The 20000-nt window shown below is 43.5% G+C and overlaps 1 protein-coding gene across 1 annotated transcript in view; it reads left to right on the top strand.

Moving 5' to 3' along the window:
* The window catches only part of LOC113568219 (ephrin type-B receptor 1), a 226440-nt gene that overhangs the window by 187998 nt on the left and 18442 nt on the right, over nt 1-20000 (top strand). Inside the window, 5 exon segments of the mRNA XM_035528216.1 lie at nt 5964-6072; nt 9099-9163; nt 16742-16795; nt 16798-16926; nt 17874-18121. Of these exon segments, the coding sequence (XP_035384109.1) occupies nt 5964-6072; nt 9099-9163; nt 16742-16795; nt 16798-16926; nt 17874-18121 (605 nt within the window).

Here is a 20000-nt window from a genome sequence, read left to right as displayed (position 1 = left end):
AGCCTAGTAATTAGCATATGGGTGCAGTGAGATCTCTCCGATGATTCTATCCTCTGGCATTTTGCCATAGAATGACATTCGTTAATACAATTAGCACCAGGCACAGGGGAAAGGTCACACACACACACACACTCACACACACACACACACACACACACACACACACACACACACACACACACACACACACAAACACACACTGTAGTTCTTTCCTTATACCTCACCTTTTCCCACCAGTCTCCTCTCTCTCTCTCTTTCTCTCTCTCTCTCTCTCCCTCTCTCTCTCTCCCTATCTCTCTCCCTCTCTCTCTCTCTCCCTCCCTCTCTCTCTCTCTCTCTCTCTCTCTCTCTCTCTCTCTCTCTCTCTCTCTCTCTCTGTTTAAATTCTCTTCAGTAAGCTGTATTTCCTGACCTCCTTCATTTGTAGTATTGCTGGTGCAGCACTAATACAGCCTGAACCCTGCAATACTACGCAAATTTAACAACACTGCTACATTTAACAGCAATTAACATGAGAAGTACTGAAATCAGCATGAGAAAAACAAAGAAGTGAGGGGAAGAGAAAAACAATGAATAGTTAAATAAATAGTGGGAAGAAAAGTAGCCAACAGCTAATTTGCTGTATTTGGTTGCCTGTTTCTGGTTGCGTGAGGATGTGTAGCTCTGTGTCACTCTCACACTGCTGTGGACAGCGGCATGTCTTCTCTCATTCAGTCTGGATATACTGAGTCTGCAGTTTAATGTCGTAGGTTTACCCCTGTACTGCTTTACCCCTATACTGTTACCCCTATACTGCTTTACCCCTATACTGTTTACCCTGTACTGCTTTACCCCTATACTGCTTTACCCCTATACTGTTTTACCCCTGTACTGCTTTACCCCATACTGTTTACCCCTGTACTGCTTTACCCCTGTACTGCTTTACCCCTATACTGTTTTACCCCTGTACTGTTTTACCCCTGTACTGCTTTACCCCTATACCGCTTTATCCCTGTACTGTTTTACCCCTGTACTGCTTTACCCCTGTACTGCTTTACCCCTATACTGTTTTACCCCTGTACTGTTTTAGCCCTGTACTGTTTTACCCCTGTACTGTTTTACCCTGTACTGTTTTAGCCCTGTACTGTTTTACCCTGTATTGTTTACCCCTGTACTGCTTTACCCTGTACTGCTATACTCTGTACTGTTTTAAACCCCTGTATTGTTTTACCCTTGTACTGCTACACCTCTGTACTGTTTTAACCCCTGTACTGTTTTACCCCTGTACTGCTTTACCCCTATACTGTTTACCCCTGTACCGCTTTATCCCTGTACTGTTTTATCCCTATACTGTTTTACCCCTGTACTGCTTTACCCTGTACTGCGTTACCCCTATACTGTTTTACCCCTGTACCGCTTTATCCCTGTAGTTTTACCCGTACTGTTTAGCCTGTACTGTTTTACCCCTGTATTGTTTTACCCCTGTACTGCTTTACCCCTGTACTGCTATACCTCTGTACTGTTTTAACCCCTGTACTGTTTTACCCCGTACTGCTTTACCCCTATACTGTTTTACCCCTGTACCGCTTTATCCCTGTACTGTTTATCCCTATACTGTTTTACCCCTGTACTGCTTTACCCTGTACTGTTTTAGCCCTGTACTGTTTTACCCCTGTACTGCTTTACCTCTGTACTGCTTTACCCTGTACTGTTTACCCCTTACTGTTTTATCCCTATACTGCTTTACCCCTGTGCTGTTTTACCCCATACTGTTTTACCCTGTACTGTTTTACCCCTGTACTTTAGATATTAGTGTTGTGTCGTGTTTAACCTGTTCAGGTGTGTAGGGTGTAACTATGGTCTGACGTGAGGCCAGTCTTACTCCAGACACTGTTTCATAAGGGAGTCTATAAGTCTCGTATTAATAACACGACAGAGTACCTTCCCCAGATTACTGTTCACACAGATGCCTCGGGAGTTATTATGGTTGGATTTATATCACGTTTGAAAATGGGCATTATAAGACCTTGACTCCAGATGGCAGGAAAGTAACCCACACTCGGAATTGTGTTGAAGGCCAACTGGGATTTTCACTTGTGTGTTTATGCGTTTCATTTAAAATTCCATCAGACCCACTCGCTTTTTTTTTGGTTTAGGTTAGAAATTTTATTTCTACGTTCCTGCTCAGTAATGGGCGAGTCCAACAGCTTCTGGAAGTCTTATTGTTAGTTCTAATATCTTCATTTTTTTCAGTTATGTGTTTTGTTCAGGTCTTGTGTTGTTTGGTAATTGTTTGTAGAGTGATTTTAAATGTGTATTCATGCATCGTTGTTCTGAATGTAGAGCTCTTCTGTTACAGTTTTTATTAAGAGTGTTCCAGTGTTTCCAAAACATGTCTGTATTTACAGACTCTCGATTAGTGTCAGTTGTGTTTGTGTATGTTGTGCTTTTGTGATTCTGAATGTATGTTTGTAGAGTTTCAGTGTTTCACAGTACTGAAGACGTAAAATCTGCACTGTTTGGGTTTTTGTGTTTCTGGTTTGATAACGTCCTCAATTCGTTGCTAATTTTTTAATGTTCAGTGTCAGACCACATCTCCTTTTTTTGGCTTGTTCCTTAATTGTTTTAGTTTACAATTGTCCATCCATCCATCCATCCATCCATCCATCCATCCATCTCTTGGTCTGTTTGTCTAAGGTGCATGTGTGTTTACAATAGTAATGCCTACATTTAGACTCAGAGAAGGTCACTCGACTCTGACCATGAAGGTTATAACATGATTGTCCTGCTGTCTCTGAGACGGGGGTGAGGTCCAGAACTAAGAAGTCAGAAGTGATTTCATTCCTCTGTACCAGAGAACAGGAGAGAGAGAGAGTGCAGCTGGAATTACAGTGGAGCTATTCCTACACACACACACACACAACACATACACTCACACACACACAACACACACTCACACACACACTCACACACACACACACACACACACACACACACCACTCACACACACACACACACACACACACACACACTCACACACACACACACACACTCTCACACACACACACACACACACACACACGCTCACCCACACACACACCCACACACGCTCGCTATGCATGCACACACACTGTTTTGTATTTTACTTTATAGTGTCATCACTCACTATAGGTGAATGTTAGGTGCTGTACGTTGATCGGAAAGGAGGCGGATGCATGTGGGGAGAAGAGAGAGATTTATTAAATCCAGAATCAAAATCGTTGGACCAGTCCAGGGTTGCAGAACCACCATGTAGCTCACGAGAATACACAATTAACTAAAGAACCAAGCACACGATAACAAAAAAGGGATTGATGAAAACACAAGCGATAAGAAGACTCAAGTAACACTAGCAAATAACTTCAGAGAAAACACAGACAGAAGCTGGGATTAATACAGGCTAGGAATCACAAACAAGGCCTGGATTACAGTAACCAGCCAACACAGGCCACAAGGCAGGGATTAAGACTTAACAAGACACAGGTGCAACTCATGAGCGGCAGAGAAGACGAAACTAAGGAACGGAACCACAAAAATAAGTAAAGCAAACAAAGACACCAGACAGAGTATCCATGGAGACAATAAGGACGTTAGGAGGAGCCAACCAGGATCAGGTGTATTTGAGTGTGTGTGATTGCAGATGTGTGTGTGTGTGCGTGGGTGTGTGTAATACTGGACCCTTTTTATGAGCCATTATGTATTTGAATTTGACAAATTAAAACTTAAAAACTTCAGAGTTCTGTGGAAGACTGTGGTGTGTGTCTGTGTTCATATAGGTTAAGAAAAGATAAGTGTGTTAGGGTGAGAGGAGAGGGTGAGGTGTGTAAGAGTGAGATGTGTAAGGGTGACATGTGTAAGGGTGAGATGTGTATGGGTGAGCTGTCCTGTAAGGGTGAGATGTGTATGGGTGAGATGTGTAAGGGTGAGCTGTCCTGTAAGGGTGAGATGTGTAAGGGTGAGATGTGTATGGGTGAGCTGTCCTGTAAGGGTGAGATGTGTAAGGGGAGATGTGTAAGGGTGAGATGTGTAAGGGTGAGCTGTCCTGTAAGGGTGAGATGTGTAAGGGTGAGATGTGTAAGGGTGAGATGTGTAAGGGTGAGCTGTCCTGTAAGGGTGAGATGTGTAAGGGTGAGAGTGTAAGGGTGAGCTGTCCTGTAAGGGTGAGATGTGTACGGGTGAGATGTGTAAGGGTGAGCTGTCCTGTTGTAGTAGAGTCTAGTTCATGTTTGTGATGGAGGAGGATATATTTCTCCATCCACTTCTGCTCCGTGATGGTCTGCCTTCTCACACGTCCTCATTCTGCTGAGGAGTTTCGTGTGTGTTCCAATCGAGATTTTGTAATGAGTGACTGGTACAATGAACGCTTGCGGATCAGGTTATCGATTTACTCACAGAGAGACAATAGCAAAGTGTAACCATTAAACAGGCAATATTCAGCGTCCACACAGACGTATACCAAACACACGCTGTGCTGAATTGTAGTAGGGACATGCATGGGTCGAAAACAGGCAGTGTACAAAAATGGCAAAACCAAACTTAATCTAAAGACCAGACCGGGTAGAAAATACCAGAACAGCAATCCAGACAGAACGCTCAGTACGTACTAGGGGAGACCATACTTCACGCATTGGAACTGTCAAAGCTCTGAAATGCCATAAGGTTAATTACAGTCCAGTGATATCAGTATTCCGGAGATGCCAATCTCCGGCAGTCTCCCAAGGAATCATGGGAGTTCAGCTGGGTAGCAGCTGGGCAGAGGTGTCACTGACAGCTCTCGTAACGTTCCTCAGCGGCAGTGATAAACAGGGCTGTGACGTCTCTCTTTTCGACCCTGCGGTTTTCTTCATATTTTGTTTTCAGAGCCCTGAATCGTAACTGTTCCATTATGATTAATATTTATTGGTGAAATAGAGGTTCCAGGCTCTTTGTTTATTCTACCTTTCTTTGTGTGAGGACATGGTTCACATACGACTCCATCCACACGTTTCCTCCTTCACTTTACTTTTAATGTTTCTGAATAGCTTTTGTCTTTACTTTTCCATTATGGCTGTTTTCGATTACGTTTGAATGCGCTTCATTACTGGTGCGTCTCTGCTTAGATTGGTCATCGTTGTCCTGAATTTTTAGCCTCAGTTGATATTAAGCTTGGATTGTTTCTGAGACTGTTTTCTTTATCTGGATATTGTGTTGATAGATCATGTATCAGGTCTCCCAGTGTGGTAATAACATAAAAGTCTGTGTTACAAGCTACTGTTTTTTTTGCTGCCATTCAAACTGGTTACCATGATGACACAATCTCTCTCTCTCTCTCTCTCTCTCTCTCTCTCTCTCTCTCTCTCCCCCTCTCTCTCTCTCTCTCTCTCTCTCAATCTCTCTCTCTCTCTCCTCTCTTTCTCTCTCTCTCTTTCTCTCTCTCCCTCTCTATCCCCCTCTATCTCTCTCTCTCTCTCTCTCTCCCTCTCTCTCTCTTTCTCTCCCCTGCACCCTCTCCCCCTCTTCTCTCTCTCTTCTTATTCTCTCTCTCCTCTCTATCCCCCTCTTTCTCTCTCTCTCTCTCTTACTCTCTCTCTCTTATTCTCTCGCTCCCTCTCTCTCCCTCTCTCTCTCTCACTCAATTCAATTCAATTCAGTGGTGCTTTATTGGCATGACAAATTTGTACAGTACAACAAAAGTACTACAATACAACATCAATAGAACAATACAACATCAATAGAACAATACTACAATATTACAACTGCTAACAATAATACTAGCAACACTCCTACTCTTACCACTACTACTATCTCCCTTATTATATTAGAATTATATTATTATATATAATATTACTATTACTATTATTATTAATGAATATGTTTGTTTATTTTCTATCATTATAGTAATATAATAATATAATAATATTTTAATTTAGTATTATTATTAATATCATCTCTCTCTCTGTGTGTAGAAGACTATAAATCGGAGTTGAGAGAGCAGTTACCGCTGATCGCCGGCTCTGCGGCGGCTGGCCTGGTCTTCATCGTCTCTCTGGTGGCCATTTCCATTGTCTGCAGCAGGTGAGAACATCACCGTCATCACCATCATCGTCATCATTTATGAAGGGCATGTACGTCCAGACCACAAGCAGACCCTCAGTCATAAAACGATCTCCACAGAGCTGAGTGAAAGCGTTCTCTCCTGTTCAGACCGTGGCGGGCGCTCTAGTCACGGCAGTGTCTTTGAACACGTGGTTCTATTAACTAAACGTCTGCTCAAACATTTGAGGACACTAGCAGAACCCTGGTGGTTATCAGAGTCGGCGGTGTTGGGCATTGCCGACTTGGTAGGTGCATGAGGCTCATTTCATGTTTATGCAGAGGAATGTGAGTTTACAATATCAGGACAATAATTAAACAAGGAGACTGTTGCTGAAGACTTCTCTCTCTCTCTCTCTCTATCTCTATCTCTCTCTCTCTGTCTCTCTCTCTCTCTCTCTCTCTGTCTCTCTCTCTGTCTCTCTCTCTCTCTCTGTCTCTCTCTCTCTCTCTCTATCTCTCTCTCTGTCTCTCTCTCACTCTCTCTCTTCAATTCAATTCAGTGGTGCTTTATTGGAATGACAAATATTCACATTTGCATTGCCAAAGCTTTGATGACGAAATTATATGGTAAACAAAAGATAACATACAACAACAAGACAACAACAATACTACAACTGCTAACAATAATAGTAACAACAACAACAATATAACCACAACAACAATACCTATTACTGTTAATAATAATAATAATAATAATAATAATAAAAAGTCTCTGTATCTCTGGTGTCTGACCTGGACACTCACTGTCCCTCAGAGTGAACGTCCAGCGCTGCCAATTATAAAATAAACAACAACAACAACAACAAAACAATGATAATAATATTGCTGGTCTGTGTCCCGGCGCTGGTCACTGAGTCTGTACTTGGTCTGGTGGAGCTCAGTGTAATCTGTGGAATCATTATCTGGTCGATTTAGGGCCAGATAACACTCTATTTGACTCTGGGAATTTGAGTGATTTTCCCAATAAGTGATGTAGTTATGTTCTTTGTAATTTGGGTGGTTCTGATTGGGTTGCTGTTATCTTCTGAGTGTGTGTAGTGTTATTATGTGTTAGTGTGTGTTAATGTAGTGTTAGTGTGTGTAATGTCTGTGTTTTGTGTTAGTGTAGTGTCACTGTGTGTTAGTGTGTGTGTGTAGTGTTAGTGTGTGTGTTATTGTATGTTAGTGTGTGTTAGTGTTTGTTAGTGTGTGTGTTATTGGTGTTAGTGTAGTGTTAGTGTGTTATTGTATGTTAGGTATGTTAGTGTAGTGTGGGTGTGTGTTAGTGTTGTGTTAGTGTCTGTGTGTGTGTAGTGTAGTTTATTAGTGTAGTGTTCTTGTGTTAGTGTTGTATGTAGTGTGTGTAGTTAGTGTTTAGTGTGCATTACTGTAATTAGTGTAGTGTTAGTGAAGTGTAGGTGTGTATTAGTGCAGTGTTAGTGTAGTTATAGTTTGTGTTAGTGTATTATGTAGTGTGTTAGTGTAGTGTAAGTTTGTGTTTGTGTGTGTTTGTGTAGGGTTAGTGTGTGTTGGGTGTTAGTGTGTGTGTGTGTGTTCAAGACCAGTGTGTGAGGGGACTGTTCTCTTTGTTAGTGAAGTGTTATTGTAGTGTTAATGTGTGCTAGTGCAATGTTAGTGTAGTGTTAATGTGTGTTATTGTGCTAGTGTGTGTTAGTGTAGTGTTATTGTAGTGTTAGTGTGCATTAATATAGTGCTAGTGTGTGTAGTGGAGTGTTATTGTAGTGTTAGTGTGCATCAGCGTAGTGCTGTTTAGTGTTAGTGTGCTAGTACAGTGTTAATGTAGTGTTAGTGTGTGCAGATCTTTTGTTAATGTGCGTTATTTTGTGTTAGTGTGTGTTGGTGTGTGTTGGTGTAGTATTAGTGTGTTATTGTAGTGTTGGTGTGTGTGATTTGTGCTAGCATAGTGTTAGTGCAGTGTTAGCGCAGTGTTAGTGTGTTATTGTGTGTTAGTGTAGTGTTGGTGTGTGTTAATGTGTGTTAGTGCCGAGTTAGTGTGGGTTAGTGTAGTGTTAGTATAGTGTTATTGTGTGTTAGTGTAGTGTTAGTGTGTATTAGTGTAGTGTTGGTGTGTGTTAGTGTAGTGTTAGTGGTGTGTTGTTGTGTGTTAGTGTAGTGTTAGTGTGTGTTCGTGTAGTGTTAGTGTAGTGTTATTGTGTGTTATTGTAGAGTTAGTGTGTGTACTATAGTGTTAGTGTAGTGCTATTGTGTTATTGTGTGGTTAGTGTAGTGTTAGTGTATGTTAATGTAGTGTTAGTGTAGTGTTAGTGTGTGTTATTGTGTGTTGGTGTGTGTTAGTGTAGTGTTAGTGTGTGTTAGTGTGTGTTATTGTGTGTTAGTGTGTGTTAGTGTGTGTGTGAGGGGTCTGTTCTTTTTGCTCATCTCTTGGTACTGCAGATTTCAATTACAGAATCAAATATTTTTAGACACTTTTGATTGGAATTTGGAAGTTCATTCACTGCAGTTAAAATGACAAGAAAAACTAATGTTGATCCCTAAATAATTCTAGTTGTTTGAATATTCAATATTGTTGTTATCTGTTACCCGTTACCTGGATCCTTTCTGGCAGTACTGCTACAGCTGGTCTCTCTCTCCTTCTGTCTTTCTGTATCTCGCTCTCCCTCTCTCTCTCCTTCTCTCAGTTCAGTTCATTTAAGTTGGTAGGCATATTACATTTATAGATTTATTGGCATGATTGCATCAGGTACAAATTTGACAAAACAAATAGTTTGGACCTGAACATGATAACAGTCCTGTCATGAGTAACAAAACAATAAAAAAGTTTAAAAAACTAATAAAACAATAAAAAAGAAAAAAATGTGACAATAAATAATAAAAAGAAATTGACAACAAAATCAGTACTAATAACAGTAAACATTAATAGGATAAAGATTAGTATGTACAGTGAGAGGTGTGTTGGATGTACTAGTGAGTGTGCTGGATGTTCTCTCTCTCTCCCTCTCTCTCTCTCTCCCTCTCTTCTCTCTCTCTCCCCTCTCTCTCTCTAGGAAGCGTGCTTACACTAAGGAGGCTGTGTACAGTGACAAACTCCAGCACTACAGCACAGGCAGGGGTGAGCACTGGCCACGTCCCTGTTACCGCACACACACAAAATATTCATCCCTTCGTCCCGGACAGACACTTTTCAGCTGTAGTCAGCATCCCTCAGAACAGCTCCCTCCAAGAGGAGAGTGGATGAGTATAGAAGAGAGAGAACAGAGAGCGAGAGAGAAAGAGAGTGAAGGAACACCTGGGAAAGATGTAAGAGGTGGGGATGGAGGGGAGGAGCGAGGGATCGTGCCAGAGTGTGACCCCAACTCTAAGAATGCATAACTACTGACTCTGACTCCGAGATGCTGTACCTGACCTCCTCACTACTGACCCTGAGAACATGTTACAGATTCTCTCTCTCTCACACATTTTACCCAGTTTACCTTTTATTCACATTCATTTTTAATCCAGTTCATTTTTAATCCAGATAATTTCACTCTTCTTACTTTCTACCTCCACTGCCTAACAATGCCCTAGTTTAACACCACTGGAGCTGGAAAAGGAGTCACATGTCTTCATTAAAACCCAATTTGTCACAGATGAAAGGTCTGACTTTTATTATTAAATTATGACGTTGTGTTGACTGGGCGGGGCGGCTGCTGTTGGGCTGCTGAGCATTTGTGTTTAGCCAAGTCTCGATGTGCCAGAACCGTCAAGTGACATTTTGATTATCAGGACGTGTGCAAACGCTGGATGAGTCCTGAGCAGATGTGCGTCCCTCCCCTCCGTGTGATGCGGCCGTGTGCGGAGGAGTGGAGGTGGCAATGGTGTGAAGGAGGTGGAGCTTATTTGTGTTCCTGTTCCTCGGGGCTGCTGGCGGCAGGTCTTGGTAGTTGAAGAGATGTCTCGTCCGTGCGCAGTGTAAACGTCCCGTACGCGTGATGACACACCACACCTGCATTCTGCTGACATCCACCGAGCTGCTGTAGTGGACTTTCTGTCTCTCACACACACACACACACACACACACACCACACAACACACACACCACACACACACACACACACATGGGGAGAAAAAGTCACACAAAGACATTAGAGTCCACAGTTTGACCCAAGCGTCACTCTACCAGATGGACAGATAAAGACTCTCTCACACACCACAAACACACACACACACTGTTAAATGTAAGTGGATGCCAGTGTGTCAGGGCTCGTTTAAAGCACTCCAGATGTTTCTGGGTGACAGGTCTCTGTAGACGACATGTCAGGAGAAGGAGCATCACCTGCTCACCATGGCAACCGTATCTAGGGCAGTCTGCCAGGCTGCCAAGGAACACCATCACATCATCAGTCATCACCATTAGCCTCTCTCTCTCTCTCCTCTCTCTCTCACACACACACACACACACACACACACACACACACACACACACACACACACACACACACACACACACACACACGCACGCACGCACACACACACACACATATAGTAGCTTCACCTAACAGCCATCAGTAGCACATAGTAGCTGCAGCCTAACAGAAGTTCAGCATTTGGAAAGACAGTGGTGTGAAAAAGTGTTTGCTCCCTTCCTGATATCTTATTTTTTGCATGTTTGTCACACTTAAATGTTTCAGATCATCAAACAAATTTAAATATTAGACCAAGATAACACAAGTAAACATAGTATGCAGTTTTTAAATTAAGGCTTTTATTATTAAAGGAAAAAAATTCAAACCTACATGGCCCTGTGTGAAAAAGTGATTGCCCCTAAATCTAATAACTGGTTGGGACACCTTAGCAGCAACAACTGCAATCAAGCGTTTGCGATAACTGGCAATGAGTCTTTTACAGCATTGTGCGAAATTCTGGCTCACTCATCTTTGCAGAATTGTTGTAATTTGGCCACATTGGAGGGTTTCGAGCATGAACCGCCTTTTTAAGGTCATGCACAACATCTCAATCGGATTCAGGTCAGGAAAATGACTAGGCCACTCCAAAGTCTCAGTTTGTTTTTCTTAAGCCATTCAGTGGTGGACTTGCTGGTGTGTTTTGGATCATTGTCCTGCTGCAGAACCCAAGTGCGCTTCAGCTTGAGGTCACGAACAGATGGCTGGACATTCTCCTTCAGGATTTTTTGGTAGACAGCAGAATTCATGCTTCCATTTACCACAGCAAGTCTTCCAGGTCCTGAAGCAGCAAACAGCCCCAGACCATCACACTACCGCCATCATATTTTACTGTTGGTGTGATGTTCCTTTTCTGAAATGCTGTGTTACTTTTATGCCAGATGTAATGGTGTACACATACACCTTCCAAAAAGTTCAACTTTGTCTCATCAGTCCACAGAGTATTTTCCCAAAAGTCTTGTGGATCATCAAGATGTTTTCTGGCAAAACTGAGACGAGGCTTTATGTTCTTTTTTCTCAGCAGTGGTTGTCGTCTTGGAACATTGTTGCCCAGTCTCTTTCTTATGGTGGAGTCATGAAACACTGACCTTAACTGAGGCAAGTGAGGCCTGCAGTCTTTGGATGTTGTTGTGGGGTCCTTTGTGACCTCTTGGATGAGTCGTCGCTGCGCTCTTGGGAGAATTTTGGTCAGCCGGCCACTCTGGGAAGGTTCACCACTTTTCCATGTTTTGCCATTTGTGGGATAATAGCTCTCACTGTGGTTTGCTGGAGTCACAAAGCTTTAGAAATGGCTTTATAACCTTTTCCAGACTGATAGATCTCAATTACTTTGTATCTCATTGTTCCTGAATTTCTTTGGATTGCAGCATGCTGTCTAGCTTTTGAGGATATTTTGGTCCACTTTACTTTGTCAGGCAGGTCCTATTTAAGTGATTCTTGATGAGAACAGGTGTGGCAGTAATCAGGCCTGGTTGTGGCTAGAGAAATGAACTCAGCGTTCCAAAGATGTATTAAACCACAGTTAATTTATGTTTAATGGGGGGGGGGGGGGGGGGGGGGTCATCTTTTTCACAGGGCTATGTAGGTTGGATTTTTTTCCCCTTAATAATAAAAACCTTCATTTAAAAACTGCATTTTGTGTTTACTTGTGTTATCTTGGTCTAATATTTAAATTTGTTTGATAATCTGAAACATTTAAGTATGACAAACATGCAAAAAAAAAAATTTATCAGGAAGGGGGCAAACACTTTTTCGCACCACTGTACAGTTGGTACCCCATGGGTTATATCATTCTAAACTATTTTGACCACTATCATTACAGGCCAACCACTCTAAAGTCTTTATTCACTCTTCAGGCTCTGCTCTAGTAACCTGGATCCCTGCTACAGTAACCAGGGTCTACATTATTATTAGTGTAATGAGTGGTTCATTCTGCCTTTTAGCTGAATTTCTGTAAATGCTGTTCATCACTGCAGCTAAAGGGAAACATCATGATCTAACCAAGCAGTACCTTCTCTGATCGGCCTGTGAGTGAACACAAAGGACGTCACACTTCACACTGGCCTCTGATTCCTAACTAAGCAAATCTTTCTGACATCAAAAACAAGTGTGAACGTTAACAATGATGTTTCCGGTTCTGAATACCAGTGTGAATGTTAACGATGACGTTTCCGCTTCTGAATTCCGGTGTGAACGTGAACGACAATGCTTCCGGTTCTGAATTGCGGTGTGAGCGTTAACAATGTTTCCGGTTCTGAATTACGGTGTGAACGTGAATGACAACGTTTCCGGTTCTGAATTCCAGTGTGAATTTGAATGACGACGTTTACAGTTCTCAATTCCAGTGTAAATGTGAAAAATGATGCTTCCAGTTCTGAATTCCAGTGTAAATGTGAAAAATGATTTTTCCAGTTATGAATTCTGGTGTGAAAATGAACGATGATGTTTCCGATTCTGAATTCCAGTGTGAATGTGAATGACGAAGTTTCCGGTTCTGAATTCCAGTGTAAACGTGAAAAATGATGCTTCCAGTTCGGAATTCTGGTGTGAATGTTAACGACAATGTTTCTGGTTCTGAATTCCGGTGTCAATGTTAACGATGACGTTTCTGGTTCTGAATTCCGGTGTGAATGTTAACGATGATTTTTTCAGTCCTGAATTATGTTGTGAACGTGAACGACGATGTTTCCGGTTCTGAATTACGGTGTGAACGTGACGATGACATTTCTGGTTTTGAATTACGGTGTAAACTCCTGAAACGCAGGCTTGTGATCTTATCTGACTTATTTTAACGTATCACAGGATTATGCCTTCTCGAGGCTGGATTAGGCCTTCTCAAGGCTGGATTAGACCTTATTGCGTCTGGATTAGACCTTCTCGAAACTGGATTAGACTTTATTGCGTCTGGATTAGACCTTCTCAAGGCTGGATTAGATTTTCTCTAGACTGGATTAAGGAGGAGTCAGGGACATAACACTGCTGTCTGTGTGTCAAACACTTTATGTCATCACTTTTAAAAATGTAAACATCTACTATTTTTAACAAAACCTAGAATTTCAGATGCACTTTGCTTGCATAGCTGACAAAAGACCTCTGTCCACACCCTGTTTCTATAGAAACCTTGTATACTAAACTGCAATGTTTACTACATCTCTCTCTCATGTTTATATGAGAGATGGCACTCTCACAGGTCCACGTCCCTTTTGATGGGTCCACGTCCCATGTCCTTGTCTGACGTCTGAATCTTGGGACCCTCTGAAGAGCTCACAGGTGTAGCTCTCACCATGATGACATGTGTAACGTGGCCCCCAGGAAACATCATTTAATACGACAAATAGTCTCTCGCCATCCCCGGGAAAACAGGACAGATCATCTAAACATCGTTTAGCTCACCATACCTGTCGAACAGAGCCATGTGTGAGCCGATCAGGTCTAAGGTCAGATCACTTTATCAAGATGTCTTTATGCGCTGTGGTGACCAGGAACAGAGACAGAGTGTGTAGGTCCCAACGTTATAACACATGTATAATGCTACTTATCTACACAATGCTACACAATGTCTTTGTTGTCAGAAATGTCTGCACAACTTATTAGCTGCTTCTGCTATGACTGTGTTATACAATCTCTATAAAGGTTTTATGATGTGAAATGCAGATCTAGATACAGGTGCTGCAGATTGTCCCAGCTCGGACAGTGGAGTCGTTCAGAATAAGTCGTAAATACATTTTGAAGTGGCATGAATTTTGATGCATGGTGTTCAGTGTTGAAATTTGCAGTTGCCAAAACCCTTCAGTGTGATTTTTCCTGAGCAGAATAACAGGGCAGCTCATGCCTGTGGCAGTTTAATGTGATTACAGTCAGCCTTGGTGCAGAAATAAAGACAACGAAAACATTCAAACTGCAGAGCCGAGCTGGCGTCTTCCACAGCCCGCAGAGATCGGCTCTCTGGTGAATTCTTACATGCTTATGGTACTTTGCAGAGGTTTGGCTCACCGTGTAGACATCAGGTTTGTTCTGATGCAGTAGTCTCTCTCTCTCTCTCTCTCTCTCTCTCTCTCTCCCTCTCTCTCTCTGCCACTTGCTGATGGGGCTCCAAGGTTCAGGGTGTAGGGAAGGGTGTAGGCTGATCAGGGTTCTTAGCACGTGCAGATGAAGCAGGTATGCAATATTAATGTGTGTATCTTTATTTCCATCTCAGCTGTAAGGAGGGAATGAAGTGCTTAGGAGAATTACGGTGGAGGAAAACTGCGAATAAACTGTTTGCCGTTTTAATTATTGATGGAGGCAGGTCTCGTATCTGTATTAAAAGCAACAAATTTCAGCATGCACACACACGTGTGTGTGTGTGTGTGTGTGTGTGTTTAGGAATGCAATGCAGGGGTCTAATGTAGATGCTGTATCATCAATTCAGACTCAGAGTAGTCTGATCAGGAGAACAGAGGTCAACAGAGGTCATGTTGCTCATCACTCCAGTCACTGATATTAGAACCTGAAGGGCTTATGACATGAGAGTGTGTATGCTGTTTGTGAGTGTGTGTGTACACTGTTTGTCAGTGTGTGTAAGCTCTTGGAATCCAGGCTGCTGGTGTGTTCTGGAAGAGAAGTCCATCATTTCCTCTCACAGGGTAACCATCCTGAAACTCTGGGACTTTTATTTTGTTCGTCTTTTGGGAGTTTCTGGTTGGTTGGTTTTTATTCGGACAAATCAGCATTCTCTGATGAACAGTGGGAGTGGTCCTGTTGTTAAGGACACGCCTGTACTGTGGAAATTAGATGTACTTATGATGTCATTCAACTTACAACATTCTCATCACAGACTCTATATGGGTCAGAGATCTGAAACAAGTTAAGACCAAACTGAAACACGTTAAGACCAGACTGGAACAGGTTAAGACCAGACTGGAACAGGTTAAGACCAACCTGGAACATGTTAAGACCAGTGATAAGTCCATAACACGCTGTTCTCCCTCCTGGCTAAACTACAGACAATGTGCTAGCCAGAGGGTTTCCCTGATATTGCATCAAATTATTAGTGGATGTTTGCCTTCATGTTGTGATGTTGAGATCACTTTTCTTTAAGACCTCTGTAATGACGTCATGAGGTCACATTAATTCGCTTTGCTCTCCCCTCTGGATTCAGAGAGGTCTTGTCATTCTCCCTCCCTCTCTTCTCACTCTGTGTATATGCCTTGCCTTTCTGTTTTTCTCTCTTTCACACACACACACACACACACACCACACACACACACAGTCACACAAATGCTAATGTTCCCTCTCCCCACTGCAGCCGTTTCAGGCGTAAAGAGCAGTTTGCTAGCGTGTCGGGTTTATCTGTTTACCAGGTCCTGTGGGGCAGAGCTGCACAGGAAAATTGGATTCGATGCTATCAAAAAGCAAGAAGAGAGAGAGAAAGAGAGAGAGAGAGGCTCCATGCTGCAGTAAAGGAGAAAAGACCACATCTTTCCCGTGTTGTAGAGCTTGCTGCTTATTTATATATTCTCAAGTCTCACACATAAAAAAAATAAAGTTTAGGAAGTTTAGCTTACATATTTCACCTTATTTATTGTAAATACACCCAGATGATGTTTGCTTTATCGTGTCAGTGCCAACTGATATTCAGAGTAAGACCTGGTGTCCCGGCGATCTAAGAGCGTAAGATTGAACGTTTAGAATGTTAATCGCCCTGTGGTTGCATGGTGTTGGCTGCACAGTAATTGCTTAGGAGGAGACCCAGTAATTTCAGAATAAAACTGTACCACAGTGATAAAATGCTGCTGGATCTCAGCGCTGGAAGATTTTCTTCTCTCTGCTCAAACACACCTCATCTTGCCATGTACTCTTTGTGGCCTGATGAGATGAAATAGCTGTGGAAGAGATGGTAAACCTACAGTGTGTGAGGTCCGCCAGCCTGAGACCTGGAAGCATTAGGCCAGAGGTCCTCGACTGAAGTGCAGTCCTGGATTTGTAACCACATGTATTGACTTGGATAAATAATGAAAAAATAGCTGATAGGCTTGACAACAATGTGACCAAACATGCAGATAAAATGGGAGGACAGAGAATATGCAGTGATTGGAACATGAGGGCTGTTCTGAGTACCTATGAATGAACTACGAGTCAGTGCAAAATCCAGGACTGGATTTGGATTATAGGGCCAAATCTATATACCTTTTTCAAATGTGACTGATTGAAAGACTTGGAAGGTTTGTGAACATCGCAGTGACACATGGACTTGTGGATTGGTCTAGAGCTGTCTCTGAGACCAGATCTGTCTAACTGCCACTCGCCGATCGGCTGCTCGAGTCTGCCGGCTCTCCAGGGATGAAGATCTACATTGACCCCTTCACCTACGAGGACCCCAACGAGGCTGTTCGAGAGTTCGCCAAGGAGATTGACGTCTCCTCCGTCAAAATTGAGGAGGTGATTGGGGCAGGTGGGTTGGCCGTTCACTCCGCCCATGTGTGAGCAAAAAGGTGTGTCTAAAGTGGCTTTGGGGCCAGGGCTGGCAAGAACAACTTTGCAGTGATTCGCTCTGGAATGCTGCCCTGAGAACCTCATTAACAGGCTTGAGGACCACGAGACCTTTAGTTCTGGTCTCTTTGGTCCTGCCCACAACTACAGCAATGCTAATGCTAATGCTAAGGTCAGGAGGGTCCAAACTTCGTACAGAGTGCTAGTCCCAAGCAGGCAAATGCATCACACCAAAATCTGCAAATTCTGCAGACAGGACCTTGAATCCTCCCATGTTTAATTCATCTTTATTATACTGTTAAATCACACTCACCTGGAAGGTTGAAGGTTCTTGGGTCGCATCCCAAGGGTTAAGGCGCGAGTCACGCTGTTAAAAAGGATTTGTGGACTGTTTCTACCTCAGCACGTAAGTGATGGTGTCAGCAAAACATCGCTCTGTTGTACGCTGTACCGTGTTAACAGTGCATCATGGCTGATGTATGGAGTTGAATTCAGTATGCAAAAATGTATATCAACAAGGGCCATGTGCTCGTAATGCTAACATTAAGATGATGTTGAAAGTGTGTGTAAGTGTTCTGTATGGAAGTCGACAACATCGACTAGGTCACACTTCAAACTCATTCTGCATGAGAAGTGAGGGAGATTTCTACTCAAATTGTTTCAGATGTGAGATCTAGCATTTATAAGACCACTGAAATAGTTGTCGTTTATTTTAGCAATGGCTAAACCACCAGACTCCTTTTTTGGTGCTTGTAACATAAATATCTTTCAAAGAACATCTGTTTTCTGCCGGGGAACTCAGTAGGGGGGATCTCAGATTCTCTGCAATGCAGCTGGAATGTATTTGCATATGTGGAGTAATCAGAGACCCTGATTGGTGGCCTGTGTGTTCTCTCCCCTCCCCCACAGGTGAGTTTGGGGAGGTCTATAAGGGTCGCCTGAAACTTCCTGGCAAGCGGGAAATCTACGTGGCCATCAAAACACTGAAAGCTGGCTACTCAGAAAAGCAGAGACGGGACTTCCTGTCCGAGGCATCCATCATGGGCCAGTTTGACCACCCCAACATAATTCGCCTGGAGGGCGTGGTCACAAAAAGCCGGCCTGTCATGATTGTGACTGAGTTCATGGAGAACGGTGCACTGGACTCTTTTCTCCGGGTAAGATGGCCGAACGCAATGGGAGGAGTCCTACGACAGATTGTGCAGTTGTGCTGTTCTCTAATATCATTAGGAGCTTAGATCAACTGACTCAATAAGCGAAATGAGACTGATTGGAATCGAACAGAATCGTTTTGTTTGAAACGTGGAACATCACAGCCTAAATTGCTTTTAAATTGCTTTTACTCCAGTGCATTCATATGTGGGCAGGATGCGCAGAGACATCCTGGTCGTCCAGAAATGAGAAACCAGAGTTCAGTTAATTCTGCAGCTGAGTTAACTCTCTCTTACAATTAGGAAACCAGAACTCACTCTCATCTCCGCCCTAAACCACCACCCCCACACAAACTCTGCTCCGTGCCCCACACTGACTGCTGTGGTCCACCGTCCAGTCCATAATAGACCTTACTGATGCAGAGCTAATGAAGGCTAGCTCCATGCAGTGTCTGTGGGGGGGGCTACACTGCTTAATCAATGTTCAGCTTCTTTTCCATTCTTGCCGATTGGTTTTCTTGCCCTCTTTCATCTGACGCTGTTCTTTGAAGTCCTTCGTGTGGACTCCACCCCCAATACCCCCTTGCCTCCACCCCCTGCTGGCCCCTCCTCCACCCCACCCGCCCCCGCCCCCACCCTGCCGGCCCCGCCCCCACTCTGCTGGCCCCGCCTCCACCCCTGCTGCCCCCGCCTCCACCCCTACTGGCCCCGCCTCCACCCCCCACTGGCTCCTCCTTTGGTAGCATGTGTTCTGGTTCCAAGTCTTCCTGCAGGCTTGGTGCAGTGGATGGCGAGAGGGAAAGTTCAGCTTTTTACTTCCAAAAATACTGCATTTAGGCTTTTCAGTTTTTGATTTTCTAGTTATTTATTTGTAATCATGTTTCAAACATGGCAGTAAGTAGCAGGACTTAAGACAAGAAGCAGCTCTGAACGGGAATGGGACTCAGACAGAGTAGACAGGTAAAACTCAGACAGGTGAAACTCAGACAGAGTGGACACCTGAAACTCAGACAGGTGAAACTCAGACAGAGTGGACACCTGAAACTCAGACAGGTGAAACTCAGACAGGTGAAACTCAGACAGAGCGGACAGGTGAAACTCAGACAGAACAGACAGGTGATACTCAGACAAAGTGGACACCTGAAACTCAGACAGAACAGACAGGTGAAACTCAGACAGGTGAAACTCAGACAGAGTGGACACCTGAAACTCAGACAGGTGAAACTCAAACAGAGCGGACAGGTGAAACGCAGCCTGTGCGGGAGGTGGGGAGCGTTTCTTCTCTTGGACGGCAGGGCTGTGCAGGTCAGCTGTCCTGGCGTCTCTTTAACGTCAGTCTTCAGCGTGCCGCTGTGCGCACATCCCAGCCAACAAGTCGAGACCTTTCAATATCTACAAATTCGAACTTCTGAAGTCGTGCTGGGATGCCATTTTGTTCTGGGCTGGCTTGTTTTGTTTTTTTTCAGGAAAATGCCACTGTGGGTACGATTCCCATTCCTGATCCAGGAGACGTGATGCTCCACACATTGTCATTTTCCACTGTGTGAACTTATCCAATTCCCCTCAGTACATCATCACCCGACACATACGGAAGGAGGGAAAAGATTTTTAAAAACACAGAGTGAGCTTCCTCTGGGTCTGCAATCTCTGCCACTCCCCAACACACCCCCTCCGCTGTAGTAACCGTCCAAACCTGCTGAAACCACGTGGAATGTTTCAAAATAATCAGGCTCGGGGGGGGATTCCTGGTGGGTGGTAACACAGTGCTGCCTCCAGCATCCCATGGATCCTGAGCTCCAGCCCTGATCAAATTTGGAATTACATCCAGGTGTGTTTGATTAGAGCTGGAAAGGACCTCTATAGGAGCCCTGACCCCCCGTGATTT

This window comes from Electrophorus electricus, chromosome 7, assembly GCF_013358815.1.
Source record: "Electrophorus electricus isolate fEleEle1 chromosome 7, fEleEle1.pri, whole genome shotgun sequence".
Classification (NCBI taxonomy): domain Eukaryota; kingdom Metazoa; phylum Chordata; class Actinopteri; order Gymnotiformes; family Gymnotidae; genus Electrophorus; species Electrophorus electricus.
This window is presented reverse-complemented; position numbering and strand designations above follow the sequence as displayed.